This window comes from Strongylocentrotus purpuratus, unplaced genomic scaffold (assembly GCF_000002235.5).
Source record: "Strongylocentrotus purpuratus isolate Spur 01 unplaced genomic scaffold, Spur_5.0 spur5_scaffold_14, whole genome shotgun sequence".
NCBI classification, from domain to species: domain Eukaryota; kingdom Metazoa; phylum Echinodermata; class Echinoidea; order Camarodonta; family Strongylocentrotidae; genus Strongylocentrotus; species Strongylocentrotus purpuratus.
The window spans coordinates 27,984,987-28,012,768 of NW_022145599.1; the positions used below are offsets into that span (position 1 = coordinate 27,984,987).

Consider the following 27,782-nt stretch of genomic DNA (forward strand, 5'->3'; position numbering starts at 1 on the left):
TAATTCATATCCAATTTAAAGAAGGGGCCTGTTTCTATTTACGTTAAGAAATATTTAATGGAAATTGTATCTATCAAGGTTTAAACGTTAATATTTTAAAACAAAAATTTAAAAGGAATTGTTTCAAGGCTATGCTTGAAATTAGAAGAAAAAATACGTAGTGAAAAATGTATAAATTATGATAGAATGTCATTCTCATTTGTCTGAAATCAGTAACATGCAGACTGTCCCATCTTCAGTGTCGTTTCTACGGAAGGCAAATGTGCTGACAAATTATGTTAACCTCATTTAATCGTTAAGGCATTAAAACATATGTGCATGTATATTTCTTTTTACCGTAACATCGATAAGAATTGTTCATTATAATGAGAGCTTAGGGATTTAGAATAAGATTGTCCATAAATTTACCATAGGAACTGCGATAGTTCACTTGTGATGGCGTTATAAAAAGATATGACAGATTTAATGTTGCGACCAGAGACTTGTCACAGAAGTTGTCGCTGGTCTTGGCAAAGAGAACTTTGTGAAACACCTAGCGGACAAGTAACAGCATTGAGATGTTGTTGATCTTGCACTCTTGATGGTTTCGTAAATGCACTACCTGAAATGAGGAGGGGGTGACAAGAAGAAGAGGGAGAAGGAGAAGGAGGAGATCGGACAAAACGAAGATGAAGAAGAAGAAGAAAAACAAAAACAAGAAGATCGAAGCATGCTGCTGTTGACCCCCCCCCCCCTGTAAATTGTTTTCATTGTATCAGGGGTTGGGGAGGGGGCTTTTGTTGCAATGTGCCAATTTAGTACATGATTCGCAAATGATTGTCATAGGGATTTATCCTTGTTGAATGGGGTAGGTGGGGAGTGAGCAAATGGCTCACCTGCTTTCTAATTGCAAAGAGAAAAAAGGGGAAAAGGGGAAGGGGGAAAGACGAGAAAAAACGAGAGGACCCTTTCCCTCACCTTCGAAATTCATTTGATCATGACATGATGAGTATTTAAACTTAGTAACTGGTCTTTTATTAAAATGTTTTGGTCTTGTGCAATATACTTCTAATTTTTCGTTTGGTTTTCTTTCTAGCTTTAGATGCCCAAACCATCGCTGTTATAGTAAAGATGCATGGAAAATACGGTCCTGAGTTCATTCAAGAAGGCACCCCAGAAAATATGGAAATGAAAACAAACATTACAACAGCTGTAAGTCACATCTTATCCAGAGATGTTCTCAAATCGATAGTTTTAAAATGAAAGCGCGCAAACGGCATAATTAGTATACAATTATATATATCAGTCGCAAGGAATTTTAAGGGGCTTATTTTAACATTGTAGGCTTTAGGAAGCTGCCAAGTATAAGATGTAAGGATTACATTTTTATCAGACTGTCAATTTAGCACACCTCTGTAGAAGTGACAATTTACAGATGTCTGAACAAAGAATACCAGGCCACTATTTAAGAATTAAACTCAAAACCAGGGCGCTGTTCCATAAAGCTTGGTATCACTATCAAATATCAACAACAAGTTACAGTAACTGTTATAAACTACTGAAAGAAGTGCATCCGATTGACTCTGAGCAAATTTTCACTTAACTTTGACACCTGGTACTGGTATTCAATTTTATGAAACAGTGCCTAGGTCATCTGTATCTGGGATACGTTTTCACAAAACCATCATAATACCTGCAATTTGAATATGTAATCATACAATCATGTACAAATATGGTTTGGCGATTGCACCCCCTAAAAAAAACATTCACAATTTCCCTTTGTCTCATATTTTGAATGCTTGCCAAGCCTAAGTTTTACCTGGATGGCCACAATGTGTGTGAATGTAATGCTGATTGATGCTTCAATTCTTTTTTGTTTTGTTTAGATGAATTCCGTTTTAGCAGGAGAAGGGACATCCCACGGATTTGTTGGAGCAAATGTGAATACGTTAAGGTATCATTCTTACTTAAATTGACATTTTCTATTCATTTATCGGTTATGGTATAGAAAACGACATGATTGCATGCATACTTTTGGTTCCAAAACATTCTCCAACCTAAACAGAAATAAATGTCTGGTGTAGGAATTCTTTTATAAAACTGACATTTGTCAACATTCTGTATAGAGATGGTCAAGGGAGCCAGGCGTAGTCTCAGCAGAACAACCATTGATATCAGGGACTCAATTTTTTGGTTTAAGTACATCCATTAAGCTGACTGATATTTTGATGACCCCACAAATTCAGTGTACAGTATACCTAAGCATCTTCCATGTTATGGCAACCGAAGTTGGAATAGTGCGCAATATTTCATATTCCATGTCATTGTGCTCTGTAACTAGTCTGTCTCATGAATGTTATGGATGTAACATTTTCTGGAACCAAACCCAAATGGATGCAATTATTTTTTTAAGCGAAAAATTCTTCTCTTGGCCATATTTTCCTTTCTGAATTGGTATGTGAAGCAACTGGAAATGACCACCGTCATGCAATAAACAAAATATAACTGAATCAATCTTTATCAGAGAATGATAATGGCATGTCTTTTCAACCAAACTCATCCAAATTATGTGGATGAGTCTTTATATTTTAAAAGTTAGAAAGAACAGATACCTGTACCTTGAGATTGGTTTGTAATTACAGGAGATAGATACAATGTGTAGCTCTAGATGACGCAGACACCTATAAATCAAATTATCTAATACACTTATAATATGCTTCGTAAATACAAAAGTGTCATATATCATGAAACTATTGGTGTTCTCTTTATATTCATTTTATGTTGTTGCGTTTTATGCAATGTGTCTATATTATATTACATTAAAAAAAGAGGAAAGTTTATTTTATGGTACGTTAAAGTATAAAGGAGTTAGTGAAATACATGTAGCAAACATCTGTTTCTTTATTCACTTCACAGCGTAGGCAGTCTGATTGCGTTTGTTGATCTTCTGTTTGACCCAACTGTCGTTGTATCACCTGGTTCCATTGTGGCTCTACTTCGCTCTGGTATCGACACGAACGATGTATTCATAGCTATGGCTGTATTCAGTGTTTCGTTAGGTATGTTAATTGATTTTGCCATTGACAATAATTTCATGAAGATATACATAACACAGTCGTAAAGACTCCCAACCAACCAATCGATTCAAGGACAATATCAACACCATATTGGATATTAACATCATGTTCGGATGTCGGATGACATCATATGTCAATTTAATTTTAATTTAATAATATTCCGTGTTTATAAGCGCTCAATACATCGATCCAACGATGTGCCTAAGCGCTTTACAGGTATATTATTACCATGTTGGTACATTTCAATAGATATGCCTGGACATGGCTATTGACATTGCTAAAGGTTGATTTTTCGGACGTCTTTGCGATTTTGTTCTATACCTGTTTTTGAAACACTCATTTTGAAATTGAAATTACATCATAGCTATCTGACTTTAATCTCACTACCAAAACCAAAAATTGCAATTCTCTATGGACCTCTTCAAAATCACAAGATTGCTGAGTTCCTTTCCTGCAGGCCCGTACAAACTATAGGGGTTCGGGGGGTTCACGCGAACCCCCGCCCCCTTTAAAAAAAGGATTTGTTCTTCTTCTTCATTTTTTGCTTAAGTGTGTGTGTGTGTGTGGGGGGGGGGGGGGTGTTGATTTTTTGCCGTTGAGCAATTATTTTTTTTTTTACTCACAACCTCCGTCCCTCCCCCCCCCCCCCCCACTCTTATTCGCCACTAAATATTCCTCGGGCTTGGTCGCTCCTTCGCAATGTCTCACTCTCACCTCTGGCTCAAAGTTGCAACCCTAAGAACCCCCACTTAAAAAATGCTTGTACGGGCTATTTACTTGTTTATATGGAGTTATGGAGTATACGGGCATTCTATGGGGTTTCTTTGTCGAAGATACAAGGTTAGGGTTAGGGTTCTCAGTTTTTTTAGTAAAGGGTTATAGTCAGCTATAGTTTTGGGTCCTGGGTTAATTAAACCTAGGAATTTTGCTAGTGTAGAAATTGATTGACCGCTGAGCAATTAACTGCGGGGATTGCCGCATAATGTTTAAAGGCCGTTCACTTGTGTGACACATGCATCATAAACCATAGACTAATTACTAGTAGGTTTATTGAATGAACGCGTAGGCATCCGTTGACCTCAAGATGATTCGGGAAATGCTTTACAATGGTTAAAAGGCCACAGTGAGGATTTCTGCAATTCTACAATAATTTTTTTTTGCAGAAGATTAATGCCAGAAACATGTTTTCTCATTATGTGCCTGAATTATGGCTAAGATGATTAGATAAATGTTTTTCTCATATATATATATGCCAGAATTAAACATGGATAATTTGTTTTGCATTTCCCATAATTAAGAAAATGTTGAATGTGGTTACCGGCCGGCAAGTCCAACAACGAGTTCAAGAATCATCGGTGGATCATTGACCCAGCTGGGAGACTGGCCTTGGATGGTTTCTCTTCGAGACAGCAACAATGTTCATCGATGTGCAGCCGTGGTCGTCAACAGAACAGTAGCTGTTACCGCAGCCCATTGCGTGTAAGAATAGTTTGCTTGGTTGACTTTGCTTGTTGAATTTGTTTTGTTTACAGTAATATCCTATTACCTCGAACTTTTTGGTTGTTATTAAACAGAACAGTAGATGTACATTAGATGTTACCTCAGCCCACTGCTGGTAAGAACAGTTGACTCTGCTTTGTTGACAGTGATATAATCCAATGCCTCGAACTGTTTAGAGGCAAGGCAAGATGAGCACCGAAACTATTTTTTGTTAGAAAAAAAGGAGTTATAGCGGAACATGATTGTGTGATACAAAGTTATTGCAGGCAGTTGGTATAACTCCAGTGAACAATAATTGTTACGTTCTGAACAAAAATTGTCTAGTGAGAGTAGGAAGGGCATTCAATTTAATTCTGTGGAAAATGATGCAAGTTAATGTCCTTGTGGATTTCAGCAGACAAGATTTACATTCAACGCATTGTATTAACATTTGTGTTCAGTTCAGGCCTTGCTTCACTCGCTGTCCTCAGGCAGCTTAATTAATGAACAAAGCGAAAAAGCTTATGAATCATAAGGTCTTCTGTTTGATCCATCTATAATTACATGCATAATTTGTAGAGGTTGTCGGGGTCTAGTGAATATGGGACTATGAACCACGTGTTATAGGGTTCAAATCCCTGCCACAATATTAATATCTTTTGGTAAGACCTACGTAAAGGTTAAAATGATTGTGACAACTAGCGCGTATATACCTCCGTGATTTGCCAGCAAAGAAAAACTAAGGTTTTCGTCTGCATTGTACGCCATGGTATGTTTTTATGTTTATGCGTACGAAGGATAATTAACAATGGTAAGAATATATTACATATATTTAGAGCGGAATTGAATATATTTGTTTCTTTCAAACTTTTTCAGGGATATCTTTGAAACTGCTGTGCTTGGTGACCTGAAACTGTCAAGGCCTTCACCGTATCATTTGGAAATTGGAGTGCAGTCCATTTCCCATCCAAACTACGACAGCCAGCTAATAGATAACGATATTGCACTGATTGTGTTTGATAAACCCCTCGAATTTAATAACGATTACACAAGACCGATATGCTTGTCTCCACAAGAAGATCCTTCTACCTACACAAGGTGTTATGTCTCTGGTTGGGGATTAACTGAAGAAGGTGAGGTATATTCATTTTTGTAATATTTTTTGTAATATTTATGTTGCTCATAATCTCGAGTGATCTTTTTCACTCATTGTGATATCTTCGATATCTTGAAGATTACATGCATTGATTGTACAACGGAATCTTGGCAGTTAAATTAAGCAACAACAACAAAACTAAAAACATATGCTAGATCTCTGTTAACGCTATACAAAATGAGTACAGAATGTTAACATCATTATTTACCACCATCATTGTCGTCAACTGACATTGTGCCCGAGCAGCTGGTGCTTTTGAATAGTTGCTGAAGGTCGCTCAATGAGCAAATAGCACATATCTACTTAAGATCTACTTTAAAAATGGAAGAGATTTGGAGGTCACAATTCTCTTCGACACTTTAAGATTATAATTTTACAGTATTCTAGAATATAAACACGTGCACAAGTGACAATTCAACCATTAGAATGACCTTTATCTAGGATATAATTTGTTACACTATATATGAATACCTAAATCCTCAAACACCCAAAGTAGGCCTATTTATATAGCGATCGAAACTGTGACAAATCACCTGGCCACACTAATGATTATACCGCTATGTAGAACTGAGCAAACAACGTATTGTTCAGTGTATCGTCAGCTTGACTAAAATCCCCCACCCCGAAAAAAGAGACAGACAATATCTTTTGCACATCCAAAGCAAAGGAGACATTGATTTAAACAGTTATATTTTTGTCTATGATCGACTCGTAGGAGGGCACGTGTCAGACACCATGCAAGAGGCCACAGTACGAATCTTCAGCCAGGAGGAGTGTGCACGCTTTTACCATGATCGAGAAATCACATCCGGCATGATCTGCGCAGGTCACCAATCAGGAGATATGGATACTTGTCAGGTAGAGATAAACGACAAATTGAATTGCATGGGCCTCGTGATCTCGGGGATCTCCCCCACTTTTACCAGCTCTATAGCACTCCTGAATCTTATGTTATTTACTTTATTTTATTAATGTATAAAAGATTACCAGCAGCACAGGATGAAACAGTTGACAAAGAATCAATTAATCAATAAATCAAATCAAATCAAATATACAATATATTAATGCTTGTTGACGATAATATTATCAGTATACAAAAAATATACAAAAGCAGCTAGTAGGATATTAAAAGTTACAACCCTATACGAAAAAAATACAAAGAACGATTTGTTACACAGTATCATACGTGATTTCAAAAAGGGTAATTATAGGACACCTACCCCCTGGACAACCACCCCTAGGATAACTACCCTCTAGGACAACTATCCCCGGACAACTTCCCCCAGACAAGTACCCCCTACGACAACCATCCTCTAGGACAACTACCCCCGGACAACTAATCTAGGGGGTAGTTGTCGGGGGGGGGGGGTAGTTGTCCGGGGTAGTTGTCCGAGGGGGTAGTTGTCCGGGGGTAGTTGTCCGGGCGCCCGGTCCCCCCCCCCCACTCAGTGTTATTTAGGGAACGCATATGCTCGTACCCTCTTTTTGAAAGCACCCCCTATCTGAGGACTGCCAACATTTCCGAACCCCCCTTTCGCGGGCTTTTCGCGGGCTTTTCCTGCCTTGGAGACCCTCTAAATCAGGAAATTTTTTCAATATACCCCCCTAAATTCGGAATAATTTCTCAGGAGTCCAAAGAGATGAGAGAAAAAAGAAAAACACCCCCTTTTTAAAGAAATCTCCGGGTGAAAAGTCAAATACACCCCTTTTTTTACAATTCTCGGGCCGGACTTTGTCGCACGAAAAGTACCCCTTTACCGGACATTTTGGCAACACGCATGCGGTCATTCCGACCTCTGAGTGGGGGGGGGGGGGGGGGGGCGGGTTCGGCCTAGAGGCCGGTGCATGGTTGCCCTATTTGTCCCTGAGGTGTGGTTGTCCAAGGGGCTGGTATAGTAGAGGGTGGTTATATCCTAGGGGTGGTTATCCGGGGGTGGATGTCCAGGGGGTACAGGTACAAAAATATCAACGAAATATTATGAATAGCCTATATCATCTGAATAATAATTAAGCCTCAAACAGCACGATCGACCATTATGGTCATGAATTATATCTGTCTGAATGATATATGTGCTGATCCGTTGACATATATTGTTGTAGTTTCTTATATACAGTGCATCATGTTAGAGATTGTGTCAATTGGCATATACAGATGTATCTGCATTGCTTTTACAACTTTTGACCTTTCTATTCTATCTTTCTATTGTACTAATAGATCTATGATATTTGATAATATTTTTTATTTACCCGGTATATCCTCATCAGCATAAATAGTGTTCTTCATATGAGTTTTGGCAAATTATTCCCCAACATTACCATCATGTGCCTATTTTATGCACCTGGGACCCGTTTCATAAAATTTTGACTGACGGAAATAACAGATTTGACATCTATAACAATGACGAGTGAAATTCGTTTCATCTAAAACTAAATAACGACGAATTCGCGCATGCGCATAAGCTCTATTTTGCTTCGACGTCGTCTGTCATCAGATCATCTGCCAATGCTCGAACCCAACTTTAGCGCTTGAAATGGTTATTCGTAGAAATCCCGTAAGTACAAGTCATATTTATTCCCTAATACGAAGAATTAAATTCATAACTCGACATCTATGGGATTTTATATATTTGAATACTTATTCAGCGGTTGAAGAAAGATTGATTATAATATGAAGTGTGCGGATGATTGACCAACTTCAAATCATGCGCTTGCAGTACTCACGAGCCGAGAAGTGGAAACTGCGTGCAGCGCCCGGGCTTGTGCGGCGCATTTTTATATCGCAGTCCCTACTGTCATCTGATGCTGTATGCGGAGTTGGCTGTCGCGGGCAGGAGCGGATCCGGGGGGGGGGGGGGGGGGGGGCGAGCGGACCTTGGCCCCCTCCCCCCCCCCCCCCCCCCCTCCCCGCAAAAAAAAAAGAGAGAAGAAAGGAAAAGAAGAGAAAGGGAAAGAGGAGAGAAGGGAAAGAAAGAAGAGGAAGAAGAAAAGAAAAGCAGGAAAAGGAGATCGGGGGGGGGGGGGGGAGGTGAAAGGGCCTTGCCTCCTAGGCTGTTGCCCCCCTCCCCCCCCCCAATTAAAAAAATAAGAGAGAAGGAAGGAAAGGGAAAGAAAAAAGGAAAAGAGGAGATACTGGCGTACTGAAAGGGGGGGGGGGGGGCTTGGGGGAAATAAATTCAAACGTGGTTTATTTCTAATTCCATAACACCCCCAGTCGTAAAAAAATAGGAAAAAAATAGGGGGAAAGTAGGTAGAAAATAGTCCCGAAAATATATTTTTTTTAAATTTTTTAGTCTGAAAAAGATGAAGGTGAAAAAATAGGGAAAAAATAGTTTGGTACTCGAAAATAGGAAAAAATAGTCCACAAAAGTTGAAGGTGATAAAAATAGGGAAAAAATAGTTTGTGCTTGAAAATAGGAAAAAAATAGGCCAAAAAAAAAATATAGGTGAAAAAAATAGGGGAAAAAAAGTTTGTACTAGAAAATAGGAAAAAATAATCTGAATTTCCAGAAAATAGGGAAAAAATAGGAAAAAAATAGACAAAAATATATTTTCACAACCAGGGCGCGACAAACCCGCTTGCCCGACGTCCCGGGGCAACCAAATTGAGCCGTCGGGCAAGTAAATCAAATTATCACTTGCCCGATTCGGGCAAGTGATACTTTTACAGTAATTTCGTAGTGTCCAAGAACTCTACCATTCACCCGTCAACTTCTTACCCGTCGTCAAAATCCAGAAGCAAAAAAGCGATCGTTCCGATTTCGAAAAAACTTCACAGACAGCTAGCCAGCTCAGCTAGCTCAGCGCGCATGCAACAGTGACACTTCAAGCCATGAATGCCGCTCCGCCTCCACGCACGGCCGGCCGTGAGCTAGCTAGAGACAGCTAGCGCGATCGTACCAGCTGCGAGCTTATTCGCGCTCTCTCTCTCTAGCTCTGCAGGCCGCACCGACAGGCCTTTGCTATTCTCTGATTGCCGATTGGTTGAATCACGCCAAATATGACGTCATTATTCTAGGGAAATGAACACGTGCGAATCGGAATGGAATAAACAACAGGGATTTTCTAGTAAGTACAAAAAGTCAAATGTTTGATATTTATTCATAATGACTGTTAATGATTGTGAACATATTATTTAAAACTCGCTGCTCATATAAATCAGATGAATGTTTTTGTCTCGTTTTCAATTTATTACTGCGGTCTCAAGATCCGACCGAGCGAGTCATTTTGATAATAGTATCGAGACCCCCAGAATATAAGCCGTTGTTGTTTTGTTTTCATGGTTTTAGCGACGTTGTTTAGTCTAGTTTTCGCATACTTATCCGAGATTTATCGTAAAATATCTTCAATATTATTATTTAGTAAGAATTTACAAATTTTGGCATGATATTTATAGCAGTGAATGATGAAATAAAAATGTCTGTACTTTATTTAAAATAGTTGATTACCCATTATTTACATGACGTTTCTTGATGGAAGAGTTGACCCAAATTATTAACAGCTGAAAATTAGCCTACGTTTCCAAATGACAGCGGCTTGCACAGACACACATGTGATGTTGCACCATGGTACATGTGGCTACCATTAATGACATGTTTGTATCATATTTTTTACAACAGGGTCATTATGCTTTTTTACATGACTGAATATTAAAAACTTAAACCTGCTTGAACCATTCTACCTTGCCGAGATTCATGTGAATCTGATTATTTATGGAGAATCAATAAAATGCATTTTTTAAACCTTCAACCATCCTTTGTTGACCATTTTCTTTGACATATTAGGTTATTATTCAGTACAGTTACACTGTACATGTATGTGCATTAATTTGCTATCTAAAACACTAACTTATCATTACGAGATAATAAATGCTTTAACCTCGAGTCCTTTTTCGCTTTAAAGTTTTGGGCAAGTGGAAATATTGTTTGGGCAAGTAAATTGAAAACCCACTTGCCCGACAGGGCAAGTGGTGAAAAAAATTCTTGTAGCACCCTGACAACACACAAAACTACCAGGGACATATGAACAAATTTGACCCACATTTGGCCAAAAGATCAATGAGTCATTTTGTGTACCTCCCACACAGACGACGAACATTCGAGTGCACTAGAGCGTAACACCAAGGTACCGGACTCGTCGATTTTTATGAAATAGGGGTTTATCGTATAAAACTGGTGAGAGTGTGAATGTCAACACCGCTGTGCGTGCGTGACTTGTCAACACTCTCCCTCTCCTTCTTTCTGTTTCTCTCTCCCCTCTTCTCCCAAAAAAGGAAAACAAATCAGGAAAATATATATGTATGTCTACTAGTAGATACAGATGCACATCACAATGCATAAGTCCATTGTCATCCCTCCGTCTAAGATGGGCAGGATCACCCTGCAATATGAATACGCGATTCCTTCTCTAGCAGATCAACCATGAATATTTATATCTGCTCATGCAGTGAGTTCTGAGTGCCATTAATTTGCTAAATTTCAGGAAAATTAAAGAGTCCAATGTCTCGTGAGAGATATAATCTAATCCCTACACACCTGTTTTGTAAAAGATCGTCCATAATATCTAAATTCCCTTCATTAAATTGCTGAAATCAACGTAAAATGTGTCTTTTCCATCGCCGGAGCCGAGTCAAATCTGGTGGTAGAAATAGGCACGGCTGCGAGCACGGTGTGTAAGCCTCATTGTCCGCTGTGTAAAAACTTCGCTTACGCACTAGCTTGCATATATTATAGAGGTCGATGTGTAAGTTTGTAAAAGCTATTTTTTATTGGATTGAAATTGGCCCTACTTTCTCGACAACCAATCAAATTATGTGTTACATCAGACGGTAGGGGATTACATATCCTCTGTTTTGGCGCCCAAGATGGCCCAATAACAAGTCGCAGTTACGAGCATTATCTCGTTGAAGTACACAACCCCAGTGAATAAGCCAAATTTTCCTGTGACCTCCATAGAGAAATCACAAATTGAATGATTGTTGTCCATTATTGAAGACGAAAAGGCCCTATTTTCCAGTCTACTAATCAGTTCGAAATTGGTATCAGTGGAAAGAACAGTATTTGAATATGTGATTTCCACCCGAGATGGTGTGAATTCAAAGTTTGTTTTCCTTGTAGGAGCATTTCTTTGCATACTTGGCGCGTTTTCAAAGACAATTTCACGTGTTGTAGACCGCGGAGCGAGACCGCGTGAGCAGATGCCCAAAATTTGTTCATATGTGGATTACAAATAGATCCAATGCTGAAATGACATAATTTCCGAAATTTTTCCTCACTTTTTAGTAAATGATACTTTTGTATGCGTTTGTTGGAAAATGACAAATTCTAAACTTACAGCCAGAAATATGATTCTTAAAATTCCTATAAAATCTCAGGGCCCGATGAACGGCGGGGATCGGGAGCCTCGGGATCACCCCCCACCCCTTCACTTTAAAAAAAAAAGTATTAAAGAGAAATAAAAAAGAAAGAGAGCAAGCAAGAAAGAATAGTTAACTGCCAGTGTCAACAAATAATGAGGCATCAAAATATGCTCATCTGACTGACCGTGATTAAATGCCTAAAACCCCTTAGCATCCAGGGGCTCTGCCCCCTGGATTCCACCTAGGGCCCTACGGTGGGCCCTTAGATGCTCATCTGACAGTAATTTAATGCCTAAAACCCCTGATTTTGGGGAGCTCCGCCCCTGGACCCCACGTCAAATAGTGTCTTGCCAGTGTCACAATTAAATTAATAAGGTATCCAAAAAATGCTAATCTGACCTTAATTAAACGCCTAAAACCCCTGAGCTTCCGGGGCTCCACGGCCTCGACCCCATCAGAGGCCCTAAGGTGGGCCCCTGAATGCTTATCTGACCGTAATTTATTGCCTTCCGGGGTCGGACAAGGTATCAAAATGTGTTTATCTGACCGCAGGCGCGAAGCCAGGGGGCGGGTGGGGGCGGTCCCCAAAAAATTCACTGGCAAAAAAATAAATAAAAGGGAAGAGAGAAAAGGGAAAGGACGTAGGAAGAAAAAGGAGCAGACAAAGAACATCTATGAAATTCAGACAAGGATTAAGAGTCAAGAACGGTACGAGTTGTCTTCTTTCTTTAATGATTTAATAAAACGTAAAAGCTTCCACGCGGGAGGGGGGGAACTGAATTCAGACGAGGATTATTTTCGAGAATGGTTCAACGAATCGTCTTCTTTCTCTAATGATTTAAAGAAACATAAAAGGGAGGGGGAACTGAATTCAGACGAGGATTATTTTCGAGAACGGTACAACGAATCGTCTTCTTTCTCCAATGATTTAATGAAACCTAAAAGGGAGGGGGAACCTGAATCCAGACGAGGATTAAGAGTTGAGAACTGTACAACGAATCGTCTTCTTTCTCTAATGATTTAATGGATCGTAAAAGCTTCCGCGCTTTGCGCAGGTGGGGGGGGGGGGGGGGGGACTGAACTTGACAAGGATTAATAGTAGAAAACGGTACAAAGAATCATCTTCTTTCTCTAATGATTTAATAAAACGTAAAAAAAAAGCTTCCGCGCGGGAGGGGGGGGGGAATCGAATTCAGACGAGGATTATTTTTGAGGAACGGTACAACGAATCGTCTTTCTCTAATGATTTAACCCTTACTGTACTGGGCTATTTTGAGCACCCTCTGACGGGGGGGGGGGGGGGGGGGGGGCCTGGGAGGCCCCCCCCCCTATGATCTCTGCCGTTGAATGTCCGATGAACACGAAAATTTGCATATTTGTAGATATTTACGTAAGGAACAAGATTGTATACTTAGTTTTTTCCTAATATATGCAAATTTTTGTCGTTATGGCCTAATTAATTATGTAAAATGCTAATTTTATGCATTTTACAGAAAACTCTACATATTTGTCCGTAGACTTGTGAAGAATCTTGAAAATGTTTTGAATAAATGTTTCCATCATCTCAAATTCATGAGGTTTCATTATTTTTATGAAATTTGAAAATGCATAGGTTAATTTGCATAAATTATGAATACGCAAATTACGCATTCATGAATATCAAATCTGGAACTATATTTAGGGAACTAGAATCATTACAAAAATTGTCAGACTCCACTTTTTGAATGTTGAAACTCATTATTCATATGAAACTTCTTTTCTAACACAAAATAGTTATTTGATGTAATTAATAATGATAATTTATGCAAATTTGATGCGATTTTCAACTATTTATTTTCTTATGTATTTTATTGTTTTTTATTCCTTGTTATATTGTTTTATTTCTAATGTATTCTTTTGTTCTGGAATACATCAAGTTACTCTGATAAACATATAAAAGCAATTTGATATCAATTCATATCTTCACATTTCTGCTTGTACATGAATATATGCAATTATATCACTTTTTCGATGACATGCGCATACTAATTGTTATGTAACACCTTACAGGTATATCCGATTTTGACGAAAATGGTATCAAAATGTGCGCAAGACTTGAGGGAAAAAAGTCATGAAACGACAATTCAAAATTCCAAGCGGTTGCGGCGCGATCTCTGAAAATGTCGAGGGGGTACAGTACAGTACAGTAAGGGTTAAAGAAACGTAAAAGGGAGGGGGGAACTGAATTCAGACGAGGATTATTTTCGAGAATGGTACAACGAATCGTCTTCTTCTCTAATGATTTAATGAAACGCATTACGTTACTGCTGGTCACCATTACGTACCAATTTTTGGCTTGCATAATATCAAATTTAAGAATCGACTTGCGCCAAAGGGATGCCTACAGCATGTATTACATTAGGATTAGCAGAGTGAGAGAGTGAATTGAATGTATCAAATGAAATGCATTGCATATGCTTTTTGCAGAAGCAAATTCGCACACACACGCATAAATGTTTGTTGATATTTGATAATCAATATTTGATATGTGTGGCATAATTAATTTTGTTAGGGATGTTATTTGGATATCTGCAAAGACCGAATTAATACCCAAATCCCAATCGTTTTATTCAAGCATCACATAAGCAACTTTGGTGCAAGTCGATTTTTGCACTGTTGCAAACAATGCCTCCTGTTCATCCAAGCGTGAACACACACCACACAAAAATGCTACCAATTGATTTGGGATAAAATCATTTAGTGTTATTCTGGGGGTTAAAAGCTTTCCAGTGTTGTAATTATCTCAATATTTGGGATTGTCTTAGAATATCAACTTTCATAGATTTTATAACATTCTTTCTAGGCAGTATAATTTTGTAGATTAATAGCATTTTTGTTTTCTTCATACTCCCGATTGAGTCGTGAACATTGAATAAAGATACTAAAGTGTGCACTTTAAAAAACAACCGCAGACCAATAAAAATAAAAAAGCACACACAAATAGACTCAAAATCCACGGGCAGATAACTATTTCTCTGTTAGAGCATAAACAATGCACGATACATACACTGAAGTAGCGTGTGTGTATGAGCAAGTGGAAATAGGGCAGGGGCAAAAGATAACACTAACAGATGACCTTTTTTGTCTGTTTACCCTTACTAGTGGAAGCAGTGGTATATTAGACTCTTAACTCTCATATGAGAGGTACCGGGTTCGATCCTTGCTAAATCTTGGACAATGTGTTTTGCCCACATACTTCCCTCTCAACCCAGATGTATTAAATGGATAACTGGCAATGCTGGGATAATAATAGCAGTGCCCATGCACAGGAAGAGCAGTATTATATATACTGACGGGTAACTGTCCTCTTATTCTCTTCATTTCACAGGGGGATACCGGTGGACCGCTCCAGTGTGAAGACGACGAAGGTCGTATGTATTTGGTGGGCATCACAAGCTTTGGATATGGCTGTGGGAGACCAAACTATCCAGGGGTGTACACCCGGGTCTTTGAGTACCTGGACTTCATTGAAAATGGAGGACCAGAAGAGGAAGAGGAAGGGATAGAAGGTAATTTTAAACTTGTGTAATAAAAAAAAAGAGTTGATGTGTTGTTTATGCCTCGATTTGTGTAGAGATGTTGTGGTCGAGTGGATACGTCGCCGGACTGTCGATCACAAGGTCCGCGGTTCGAGTCCCGCCGCTGCACTAATGTTCTTTGGCAAGACATTGATCTACGTTTGCCACACTCTACCCAGGTGAAGTAAATGGGTACCTGGTAGGAATTTATTTCTTGAAATGCTAGAGCGCCGTATGGCAGCCGTGCTAAAGCCAGGGTAATAATCGGGAGCGCCAGGAGGGTCAAATCTGACTGACATGAGCGCTATACAAGAACCCACTACCGGGGGTATTATTTATTATTTTATAAGAATGGATTGTCAGGAGATTTTTAATTGGGGATTGGTGCGCAACTGGCTATATTAATTGTATGCCTTATTATTTGCCAATTCATCACTTGACAATAGAAACATTGGATGTTCATTCACTCATTAGTACATAGTAGATTTCCCCTTGTAACACATTATGTTTGGGTAGATTTCCTAATGTAATAAACATTCAGTCTATTCTATTTTTTTTCTATTTTAAATTTCAGGTCCTCCACCAGTTCAAATTCCATTAGGGGAATCCCAGGACATTGTGGCCAATGTAATCTATACGCCTGAGAAGATTTGGTATATAACGACACCTGACGGTGATGCACTGGACATATTCATTAGATACCTTGATCTCGAGAGAGTATTTGATCACCTGGTCATGGGCTTTGGCAAGGACTCTAGTGATGTGTCTTCCATCATCGCAGACTCAGACACATTCTTTGCTCATTTCTACCATGTCCGCAGAGAGAGTGTCTGGATCAAGTATAAATCAGAGGCGGTTCAAGTTGTTGAAGGTCATGGTTTCAGCGCAACCATAGAAGCAAAATCTATTCAAGGTTAGATTTTGCCTTGTTTAATAGACATAAGGCTTCCTTTTGAGTGCATCTTTACCTGTGTGAAAAACCAGTGAATTGCATTACTGCATATGACAGTAATTCTTTATCTTCTTCTAGTTTGGTGTATTAGTAATCGTAAATGGGCTATGCAGCCTAACACGATAATGAACTAAAGATTGCAAGTGATGTGATGAAGACAAATGAGGTTTAATGGGATAAGAGCATTAAATGCCTCAGGAGTAGTCTCTGGAAGTTTTCTGCACTGTAAGCTAGCTTGCACTACATGTGTTACATTCATAGCAATGATTACACAGTTCATTGTTCTTTTTACCTTTTTATTCAATATCACTTTTATGTTGGACTCTAACAACTATGCCAGTCACTGACATGGTCCTATATCAAGGAGATGACACATGTGAAACAGGCATTGGCCTATTCCATTAATTTTCCAGAAGGTATTATTGGTCAGTGTAAAGAATGCAGCATCGATGACACGATATATCTTATCGTGCATATTTACTTTAATAATGATAATCCTTTTTTTTTATGAAGGTGTATCGTTCTAAATATAATACATTATGACCACTATTAAATTAATGGGTGTAATTGTAACCATTATCCTCATGAAGTAAGAATTTACAGCTTAAACAGTATCATGGGAATACTAGTATTAATAGTACGTCTTCATTTGGTGTTTATACATGAGCCTACATGTACCTATACCATTGAATTCTTCCTTGTTTCGTAGATGCATCAACATGTACAAACCAAACGTGTGGTGATTCAAATATTTGCAATGATATTGCCTCTGGTTACTCATGTGTCTGCCTGGACCAATCACCTCTCCCTCCTTGCAATGGTAAGATTGTTGTCTTGATATGTTAAATACTCTTTTTAGTTAGAGTTAACAAATATATTTTTTTCCCCATCAAGTATCCATGTTTTATACCTATAGATAATTAATCAAATTACACAAAATGTAAATAATATTTTCATAATTCCTCTAGCTGTGTTCTACGTGTATAGCACTTCATACATCAATGATATCTCTAAAGTGCTGTAGGGATATATAACTATGCCAATTATTGATTCAGGCTTATCCGCGCACAATGTATGCACAAGCTCCACTTTTTAAAAATATTTTTACACATGCTAATGGTGTTAATTAAGCAAACAACACTTAATTTTGCATCCTTACTCACTTAAATCTTTGGTGGAGAGAAGAGGAAAAAGTCCGTTGGTGGGATCGACCCAATGACCTTTGCATCTCCAGTTATGTTTTCCAACCCCCTCTATGAATGCATGTTTTAATCATTGTAAAGAGTATATATATAAATACACTGTTTTAAGAAAGATACACATTTTAGTGCATTCATTTAGTGCATCCTTCATTGAAAATTATATTTTGTGCTTTTTCTATCTTATCACTAACAGTTGATTTAGATTAATTATAGAACGTTTCTTTTGACACAATTTAGAAATTGCTGAACGTCACATCGATGTTTCACCTGGCGTGTATTGCGACTTCAAAGATGACTTTTGTGGATGGGAGCAGGTCAAAGAACCACAGGATGATTGTGATTGGTATCTGTATTATGGTATGTTTTGAACTGAATTTCTACTAAGACTTCTTTCCCTAGGGCCTTCATTTCTTAATAAATGACTGAATAATATTTTAAAGAACAAAAAAACTAATGTCACTGAATGACCCTGTAATGTTCGTTACGTGTAGCATGTGAATTTTCTAGAGAGTTTAAACTGTGAAAGAAGATAGAAGATGAAGAGGCTTTTGCATTTAACGTACCCGTCTCCTTCCTGGCCCCTTTATATTCCCCTAATTATGGGAAACATGATATATATCCTTTTTGCAGGGGGTTCCAGTCATGTAAAAACATTTTGATAAGTCATCCTCATAAGGAGGATTTATGTTTTAGAATCTGTTGAACAGGATGCTCAATTTTTCGTATTAACTACTGCTTTCTTTCAAAATATGTATCTATCAATTTGCATAATTACTTCACTTTCATTGCTTTTCTTTTGCAATGTTTACAGGCAATTCCTACATAAAAGCTTCCACATGTAGAACTGGAGCTGTCAACTCTGCAGGTCTCATCAGCCCACTACTTATCCGGTCGGGAGACGGCAGTGATGAGCCCCTGTGTTTTACGTTTTCTTATTGGATTGACGTTTCAGAGGGGGCACTCAAGGTCAGCTTTATTCCACAGGATACCCGTACGAAACAAGAACTATGGTCGCGTGAGCTTGACACGGGCAGTGAGCAATGGAGGTTTGGGCAGGTGGACCTCACTCCCGAGGGATCCGGATGGCTGGTGCTAGAAGCAATCTTGGGTGAATCCTTTTATACCGGTATAGCGATCAACCAGGTTCGCCTGTCTAGTTGTCGGACGTCAGGTAAAAATTGTTCAAACAATTGTTCACATAATTTTCTACTATGAGACTACTAAAACTCATCTTCCCACATACCGTAAGTCTTTTTATTGTAGGTTCATATTCAATTATACGTGTTTAGCTAGGAGTGTCCTCGTTTTCATGGAAAAGTAGCAAATTTTTAACTCGCGTGAAAATTGTATTTTAGCTTGGGGATAGAACCAAACAAGACAAGACAAGACTGTTAAAAAGGTCACATGTAATGAATTGATGATTGTTGGCTCTGTTGTCATTTTAACTTTCAAAAGTATGCAAAATCTGTATAAAACACAGAAGCAGACTCCCTGTGTGCAGGATATGACGGTCTAAGTTGTATATTTTATGCTTGTGGAGCATTTTACATGATGGATAAAATAATGTGATACATTCTCAAAAATTCTGCGTCTGCAGATAATGATTGATATGGTACCAGAGTGCTTTTTATATCATACCTAATAGAGTACCGAAGCTGTGATGTCATAAAAATTAATTTTTAGAATTTCTCAATTCGAACTTCATTTTCCGAAAGAGCATAAAAAATAATGTACAAATGTCTAAAACCAATTGAATATGTTCAATATTGGCTGAGATATGACCATCTGAATAAAAAAGAGTTCTTATAGGAACTCGTAATGTTATGATCCAGAGCAAAATAACACTGAGTTCCTATAGGAAATCTGTTTATTCAGATGGTCATATCCGGCTTATACTTAATATATTCAATGATTTTAGACATTTGGACATTAATTTTGATGCTCTTTCGGAAAATGCAGTTCAAATTGAGAAATTCTAAAAATAGTTTTTTTGATGACGTTACACTTCACCACTTTATTGAGTGTACTTATTCCACGTGATGATCGTTTAATGTTATTTTGATACTTTTTTTTTTTCCGATTCAGTTCAGTTCAGTTTATTAATTTTTCTCAAGCATAAAAACAATATTATAATATATACAAAAATGGCTTACGTACTTGATATTTTTTATTAATTCTTCTTTTTGATATACAATTATTTTCATATGCATTCTTCAAACTGTGGATGAATTTACTATAAGCATTATCAATATCCTCACACGCTAAAACTTCATCCCACAAAATAACGGATAGATCTTTCGTCATAGAATTAAAAGATCTTGTGTCTTTTGTAAAATAGGAGATTTGTGGGGTTGATTGTTCACAGTATAAGTTAGTTATTTGAAATATGGGCAGATGATCTGTAATATCACTTTAGAAAATCCCAGACTGAATAGGAGAAACGTGTACATTGGTTAGGATATTGTTGATAAGAGTTGCAGATTTTGGGGTAATTCGTGTGGGCTTGTCGACTTTGATACTTAAATAAACCATAATTTAACGAAAGTAATTATGATATATTTACAGAAGATGGAGAGTATGACATCTTCCTTGAGCCCGATAGTATTTTCCACCTGCTCTCTCCGAACTTCCCTGAACCCTATCCAAATTTGTTCGACCAAACCTGGTTGATCACCGCTCCTGAAGAGTCTGGAACTCGAGTCGTTTTTGATCTCCTACATATCGAGCCTGTGTTTGACCTTCTGGTCATCGGAATAGGACATGACCCATCAGTCAGTGAGAATATTGTTCGGATCATCTCAGGGTACGACAGCAGCCTCGACTCAATCCTCCTGGTCAGCAACCTGTCTTGGGTCAGCTTCGAGACTGATTATACATCCAGAGACATGGGTTTTGTTATTGCTCTAAGTACAATCAAAGACTTCTCTGGTAATAATCGAATTGAAGTTCGAAGTTTTTATTTTATTACTAAATCACTGACATGTACATTCATTTATAGTCAATACAATATACATACATGTTATTTGGTAACTGGAGCTAACAAATAGCAACATACCAATCACTAAATCATTAATCAACCCATTGCCTGCGGGAATCAGGTGATTCCTAGTTTTAAAGCGATACTGAACTGATGAAATTTCTGCCCTAGCCTACTGTTTATTGCACAGTGCCATCTCATGGTCAACAGTGCATAACCCTATACCGGTACCTAATTTCTGTTTCGCAGACAGGACTCGATCAGGTAATAACAGCGCAGCGAGTTACAGGACCATACTGATACGGCTGGCATGAGATGGCGGTAGAGGGGATTCTTGCATTAGTGCTTCTAGTACATTTTAGCTTTAAGCTTATGGGAATACAACGATAGGTTAAATGTGGTATACGCAAAATGCATTTTACATCAATTTACCGTACTCAAATGGTGTTCTTTACATGTTAGGAGTTGTCCTTTAGACAGGCATGTACATGATGTACAGAAATATTTGCATATCTGCCAATTCTTACTTGTTTACAATCCAAGAAATCCTTCCTTCATACAGGTATGATTGCAGGAAGGATAGATCTGCTTGTGTTAATAGTGTTTACTAAATTGGAGGTATATTGGAATTAAAGTTCGTGGGTAGGATGTAATTTTCAATGACTTTAATCATCAATCTTGTCTTTTATCTGCAGAATACTTCCTCTGTCATGCCAGCCCTTATGCCCTTCCATTGACAAGTAAATGTAATGGGCTTGTTGAGTGTTTAGATGAGAGTGATGAATTGATGTGTGGTAAGCCATTTTACATGCTTTTAATAATAAACGATTACTGTTCTTGTTTTTCTTGATACATTTTTTTTTTCTCCTCCAAGATATTCTCTATGACCGATGAAACCATTGGGAAGACATATAAGATCACATGAATTTTTTTGGGAAGAAACATGTTTTAATTGCCACCAGGTGCTTCAGATGTTTGCAGAGGAATTTTAATTCCTTCTGCATCAACAGCACCATCAATTTTCAAGTTATTTGGAAAGTTTATCAAAATATTGATGGCTCTGCATTGAATTGAATGTCATCACCGACAGTGAAAGGGCATTCAGCCTTTATATTGTTGTCTATGGGCAGTACAGTAAAAACCACATTACTTCTTATAGAAAATACCATGATATGTTCTAATTTTTCAGTGATAATCTCACATTCCGACCTGGCTTTATTTCGTATAAGATTAGTTTTAGGGTTGAGATTAAGTTTGAAGCTATGTTTAGACTATTAAAATGCACAAGTAAGATTAAAGTTGTTTAATGTCACAATACTATTATGTAGATTGAATGTTACATCATTCATTTGTTGAATGTGGCAAAACTATTATGTTGACCATTGCAACACCCCTGTGTTAAATGCCATACTAATCTTGTGTTGAATTTTGCAGCACTGTTCTGTTTGAAGATGGCAATATTCTTATGTTAAATGTTACAACATTTCTGTTAAAGATGGCAACACTTTTTGGCCCGTATTCTGAAGTCATGTCTAACTCCTCTTTAATTAAACATTTGTCTAAAGTCCTGTCTAAGTCCCGTCTAAGTTAAGTCACAAAGTTGTGACTAAATTTTTCATATTCTGAAGTCATGATTAAGTCAAGTAAAACGTGAAGTCCTGTCTAAGTCCTGTTTAACTTTAGACGACTGCAAGGGGTTGTTAAAGTCCTGGTTAAGAGCGCGATTCTGCTGCTTTTCAACGTATACGGTACACTCTACTTGCTGACCCCGAATTTGCAGGATTTTTTCTTACATAGCCATCTATTTTTTCTCGATAATATTAACTATTCTTATCTAATAGTGACATGTTGGAAATTCCATAATCTATACCAAACTATCCATTCTGTTGGAGAAGTTTCTTTTCTGGATCTTTGTCCCCCGCGGCGAATAATTGACGCACTGATATTTGTGTGTTTATACTGTCCGCCAGTCACGTCACTGTGCAGAATAATTTTTCTTATCCGGCGCGAGCAAGCATGAGCATTCGGTTTCAATTATTTTCAATGTCAAAATCAACGCCTACTAGGCATGCGCAGAAGTCGTGATTAAAGTTAAACACGACTTTGTAGTTAAGCATGACTTTAATAGACAGGACTTCAACAGTTGTTTAGTTAGACGCGACTTAGACACAACTTCAGTATACAAATTTAGTTAGACAGGACTTAGACTCGATCTCGGGTTTAAGTGGTGTCTATTAAACTAAACAGTTGTTTAACTTCAGTCATGACTAAGTTAGACATGACTTCGAAATACGGGCGTTTATGTTTAAAGCCCAAGTCCACTCCAAAAATTACTTACTTTCAATAGAAGCAGGAAAATCAGACTAATCAATCAAAAATAGTCTGGGAAAAATCGGATAACTAATAAGAAAGTTATGAATTTTTAATGACATTAAAAACTTTGAAAATCACTAGACAAATTAGCAACTCACTCGTGAGTCTGTGACGTCATGTCCTCACTATCCACTAATCATTTTCTTTATATTGATGATATAAATTTCCTATTTTCTCCTTAAGAATCTTATTTCTTCACACCAGCATCCAAGTTAGATTAATAGTAATATGTTTTTGTGTGGATGCACTAATATAGAGTAATTTTTTCCAGTTAAATCATGAAAAATGTGAATTTTGATAAACTATTTATATAAAAATCAATAATTATGAATATACAATAATGAGAAAATAGTATAAATTCTTCAAAGTTAATAAAAGATTTTGTGAAATGTCATGCACGCAATATGATACAAATCATATAACCTGGGCAAGGGCATGGGAAAATCAAGTTTTGGGGAATAAAAAGGGAAATGAATTGGATTAAACAATATAGAGCAATTGTTAAATAGTGAGGACATGACGTCTAAAACTGATAAACATCTTGGCAATTTGTGTTGTGATTCTCGTTGTTCCATAGTTTAACAAGGTCCTTTTTTCAAGTTTGCAACATAGAATGCAGCAAAATTATAAAATTATATATTGACTACCAAAACAATTATAAATCATTGCGACATTTATGTACTTTATATTTTTGCATGCATATGCACTAGTGACTTTTAGTTCAACTGGCATTAACTGTATAAGTGCACTGTATTCCAGGAACCCCCCCAGCAAACTCGTCCTGCTTCGAGTGTGCATCTAACTATGAATGTGTGTATGATCCAAGCTGGGTTTGCGATGGTGCCTATGATTGCTTTAACGGACAAGATGAATTGAACTGCACAGGTAAGATTGAAATTGTTTAAAATTACAGTACTATTAGGTAAATTGAATGTTGCATCACTCTTTTGCTCAATGTGGCAACACTATTATGTAAAAGGTTACAGCTCACTTATTTTGAATGTTGCAACTCTCTTGTTTTAATGCTGCATCACACTTATGTTAAAGATGGCAACATTCTTAGGTTGTAAAATTACTAAAATATAGCAGTTGCGCATTAATTTCATTTATGCTAACCCTTCACCCCACAAAAGCAACAGCTTATTTATGCAATTTGCATGCTGACAACTGTTCATGTCCTTAAGATCATCGAATACTTTTGATTTACGGCAAGTCAATTTGTAATGGGGGGGGGGGGGGGGGGGGGGTGAGGGGATTAATCTACTGGAAGAGGAAGCTGGTCAACCAAAATATCTTGGGTTGGTTGGTTCCAACCCCAAATTATATTACTTGTGCATTTAGGTTGAATAAATTTTGGCAATGATAAAGCACTTATCAGTAAATGATATGATCATGAATTTCTATATTTTCATGTTGACCAGGGTGTTGCAATGACTCTTTCACATGTACTAACAAGAATTGTATTCAGTAATAATGATGTGATCATGAATTTCTATATTTTCATGTTGACCAGGGTGTTGCAATGACTCTTTCACATGTACTAACAAGAATTGCATTCTGAATTGTCAAACTTGTGACGGTTTCAATGATTGTGGTGACTTTTCTGATGAGGAGTATTGTCGTAAGCATACACATTTTTCTTCAGTTGACTTGTTCAATCTTGTGAATTTGAAATGGCATCATCCTTTCCAGGTCACAAGGTCCTTTTTTCAAGTTTGCAACATAGAATGCAGCAAAATTATAAAAGTCTGGGTTTTTATATATTGACTACCAAAACAATTGTAAATCATCGCGACATGTATGTACTTTATATTTTTGCATGCATATGCACTAGTGACTTTTAGTTCAACTGGCATTAACTGTATAAGTGCACTTTATTCCAGCAACCCCCCCAGCAAACTCGTCCTGCTTTGAGTGTGCATCTGACTATGAATGTGTGCCTGATCCAAGCTGGGTTTGCGATGGTATTGATGATTGCTTTAACAGAGAGGATGAATTGAACTGCACAGGTAAGATTGAAATTGTTTAAAATCACAGTACTATTATGTAAATTGAATGTTGCATCACTCTTTTGCTCAGTTGACTTGTTCAATCTTGTGACTTTGAAATGGCATCATCCATTTCAGTTCAGCTAGAAATATACAAATAAAAAATGGACTATAGCAAAACCTTTGTATATGACTATCTAAAATTATCAAGACTGAAAGCTTTCATCTGGGCCCTCCTTTAAGAACCTTAATATTAACAATAAGAAAAGTTCAATTTCTACGACAAATTTGCTCTTTGCCAATCAAATGCGTTCTTCTTCTTCTTATCGTGTCACTACACAAGTCCCGTCCAGTGGTAGTTACTAAAAGAAACTTGAGTAGTGTGGTTGAAGGATTCGCAGATTTTCATCTGACGGACCGCGACGTGAACGCTCCTTCAATGGCCCCACTGTTTTTACTGTTCTCCTACACTTAACTATAGTCTGGATACAGTACAGGTGATTGATCTGCAGTAACCTCTAAATAAGCTATATGGTAATGCAGCAGAATTAATGATAGTCTATCGTATATATTTTGAGGAGGTATCAGCAAGGTAGACTAAACTATAAAAAAAAAAATTAAAAAAAAAGATAAAGACGTATGACATAAAAAGAATATAATCAAACCTACCATTGGAGAAACCTAACAATTACAGAGCTTGGTCTTGTTGCTCTGTTCGCCGCAGTTTAAGGATATGAAACCCCGCGGCACACTACTCACAAGAGCTCTAACAAGCCAAGCTTATACAGAGCCTAAAAGTAAAATAAAATAATACCGCGTATGTACCACTCACCCAATCGATTCAAGAACAAATTATGATTAAGTTAATCACGTAAAACAGGAAAATATAAAAACAATAATTGAATAAATACCAAATTGTGAACTATAATAATATTATCAGCACTCAAACACACTTAACGCACATATCAGTACAAAGCGTAATATATATATCTTTACAAATCCAGTAATATAATTATTTTTTATTATTATTATTATTATTCATTTATTTATTTATTTATTATTCATATTATTTCATATTAATAGTAACATAAAATGTTCATATTGTATTCCTCTGCGCGTACTTCAAATGCGTTGATTTCAGTAGCTTATAACAGTTATTGTAATTGATAACAATTTTAATGAAACAGGGCCCAGGTGTAGAGTGAACAAAATGAATGTTTAAATATGAAGAATATATGATTTATGGGTAAAAAGTTAAATATTATGACCTTAATTGCATAAATTACCATAAATACATGTATGCAAACATCAGCTTATTTTCATGCAATTTGCATTCAGAAAATTATAGCACAAATGATAATTGCAAGCGAATGAAATACTTCATCACTGCACACACACGTGGGAAGGAAGCGTCTATAGATTTGAATACATTTGCTTGATAAACGACTTTGCATAGTAGGCCTATGATATCGAGCAAATGGCGATGCCTATGTTGTCCTTAGAAACTGTACATTATGCTAAGAATATCTTGTTTTATATACCTCTCACATACACTTTGATGGGGTATCATGTAGATTGATGGGCAAGAATACAATAAATCTCTCAGAATAACTTAAGTTATTTTTTGGGGTGAGGTTTCCTTTAATCATTTTGACAGACAAAATTCATCATATTATTGTACATGGGTTTTCTTCTTTACACTACTAAATTTTCAGCGGCGCACCTGACTCTAGGAGAAATGTGTTTGATCTCATCACCAAACTATCCTTCATTATTTCATATCTTACACTTTAAACAAATATTTAAAAATAATTTTCTACATACTCTTAATTAATAGTGTTGAGAAAAGTATGTGTGTGCATATAATGTATGTGTGATTGTATATTTCTTTATTCATACTGATTAACAGGCAAAATTGAAATGAAACACATGCCAGTGTTTTATATTTAAGCAAATAATGCAATATTCTTTTGTTTTCCTAGGTACTACAACCAATGACACGATTTCAGGTATTACTATGATAACTACTCCATTTAGTAAACACGTCTTTAAACACTGCACTCAATTATTTCATATATCTTTAGACAAACGTTTTTAAATAATTTTCTACATACTCTTATTTTAGTGTTGAAAAGAGTATGTGTGTGCAAATGTATGTGTGTGCTATTTTTATGTGCAAATACCCCATGTGTCACCTGTATTTTATAACTATTTTATCTGACCTTCTTTGAACCTAAATGTGCATACCTTATATTAAGCTACATTAAGGGTTGTTGTTGATTTTATTTAGACACGGTAAAAACAAACTTTCAGCACCAAAGGCTGTGTTTCAGTATGTCCGTTTGTATGGTAATACCCAAATGAATTTGACGTCAAGATTACCATACACAGGAAAAAATACAATACAATCATATGAGCAAAAATAATGTTGGACATTACGGCAAAGAGCAATTGCAGTAAATAAAAGTAAATGAAATAGATTTTTTTTTAAGAATTTAAATCTATGACTTGAACCAATTTGATGATCTGCATGTTCTTTTTTCATTTAAACAGACAAAATTTGTCATCAAATTATTGTACTTGGTTTATTTCTTACACTACTAAAGTTTCAGCGGTTAACCTGACTGTTGGAGAAACGTGGTCAATTTCATCACCAAACTATCCTCATGAGTATCCAAACAACGCCT

General features: G+C 37.1%; 1 protein-coding gene across 1 annotated transcript in view; it reads left to right on the forward strand.

Moving 5' to 3' along the window:
• The window catches only part of LOC105445353, a 124,405-nt gene that overhangs the window by 2,152 nt on the left and 94,471 nt on the right, over window positions 1-27,782 (forward strand). Inside the window, exons 6-20 of the mRNA XM_030985189.1 lie at window positions 1,076-1,191; window positions 1,866-1,933; window positions 2,896-3,038; window positions 4,355-4,535; window positions 5,412-5,668; window positions 6,407-6,654; window positions 15,339-15,594; window positions 16,178-16,516; window positions 17,265-17,375; window positions 17,995-18,114; window positions 18,569-18,928; window positions 20,323-20,685; window positions 21,430-21,528; window positions 23,867-23,992; window positions 24,991-25,116. Coding sequence (XP_030841049.1) covers window positions 1,076-1,191; window positions 1,866-1,933; window positions 2,896-3,038; window positions 4,355-4,535; window positions 5,412-5,668; window positions 6,407-6,654; window positions 15,339-15,594; window positions 16,178-16,516; window positions 17,265-17,375; window positions 17,995-18,114; window positions 18,569-18,928; window positions 20,323-20,685; window positions 21,430-21,528; window positions 23,867-23,992; window positions 24,991-25,116 — 2,913 coding nt within the window. The remainder of the gene's footprint in view (window positions 1-1,075; window positions 1,192-1,865; window positions 1,934-2,895; window positions 3,039-4,354; window positions 4,536-5,411; window positions 5,669-6,406; window positions 6,655-15,338; window positions 15,595-16,177; window positions 16,517-17,264; window positions 17,376-17,994; window positions 18,115-18,568; window positions 18,929-20,322; window positions 20,686-21,429; window positions 21,529-23,866; window positions 23,993-24,990; window positions 25,117-27,782) is intronic.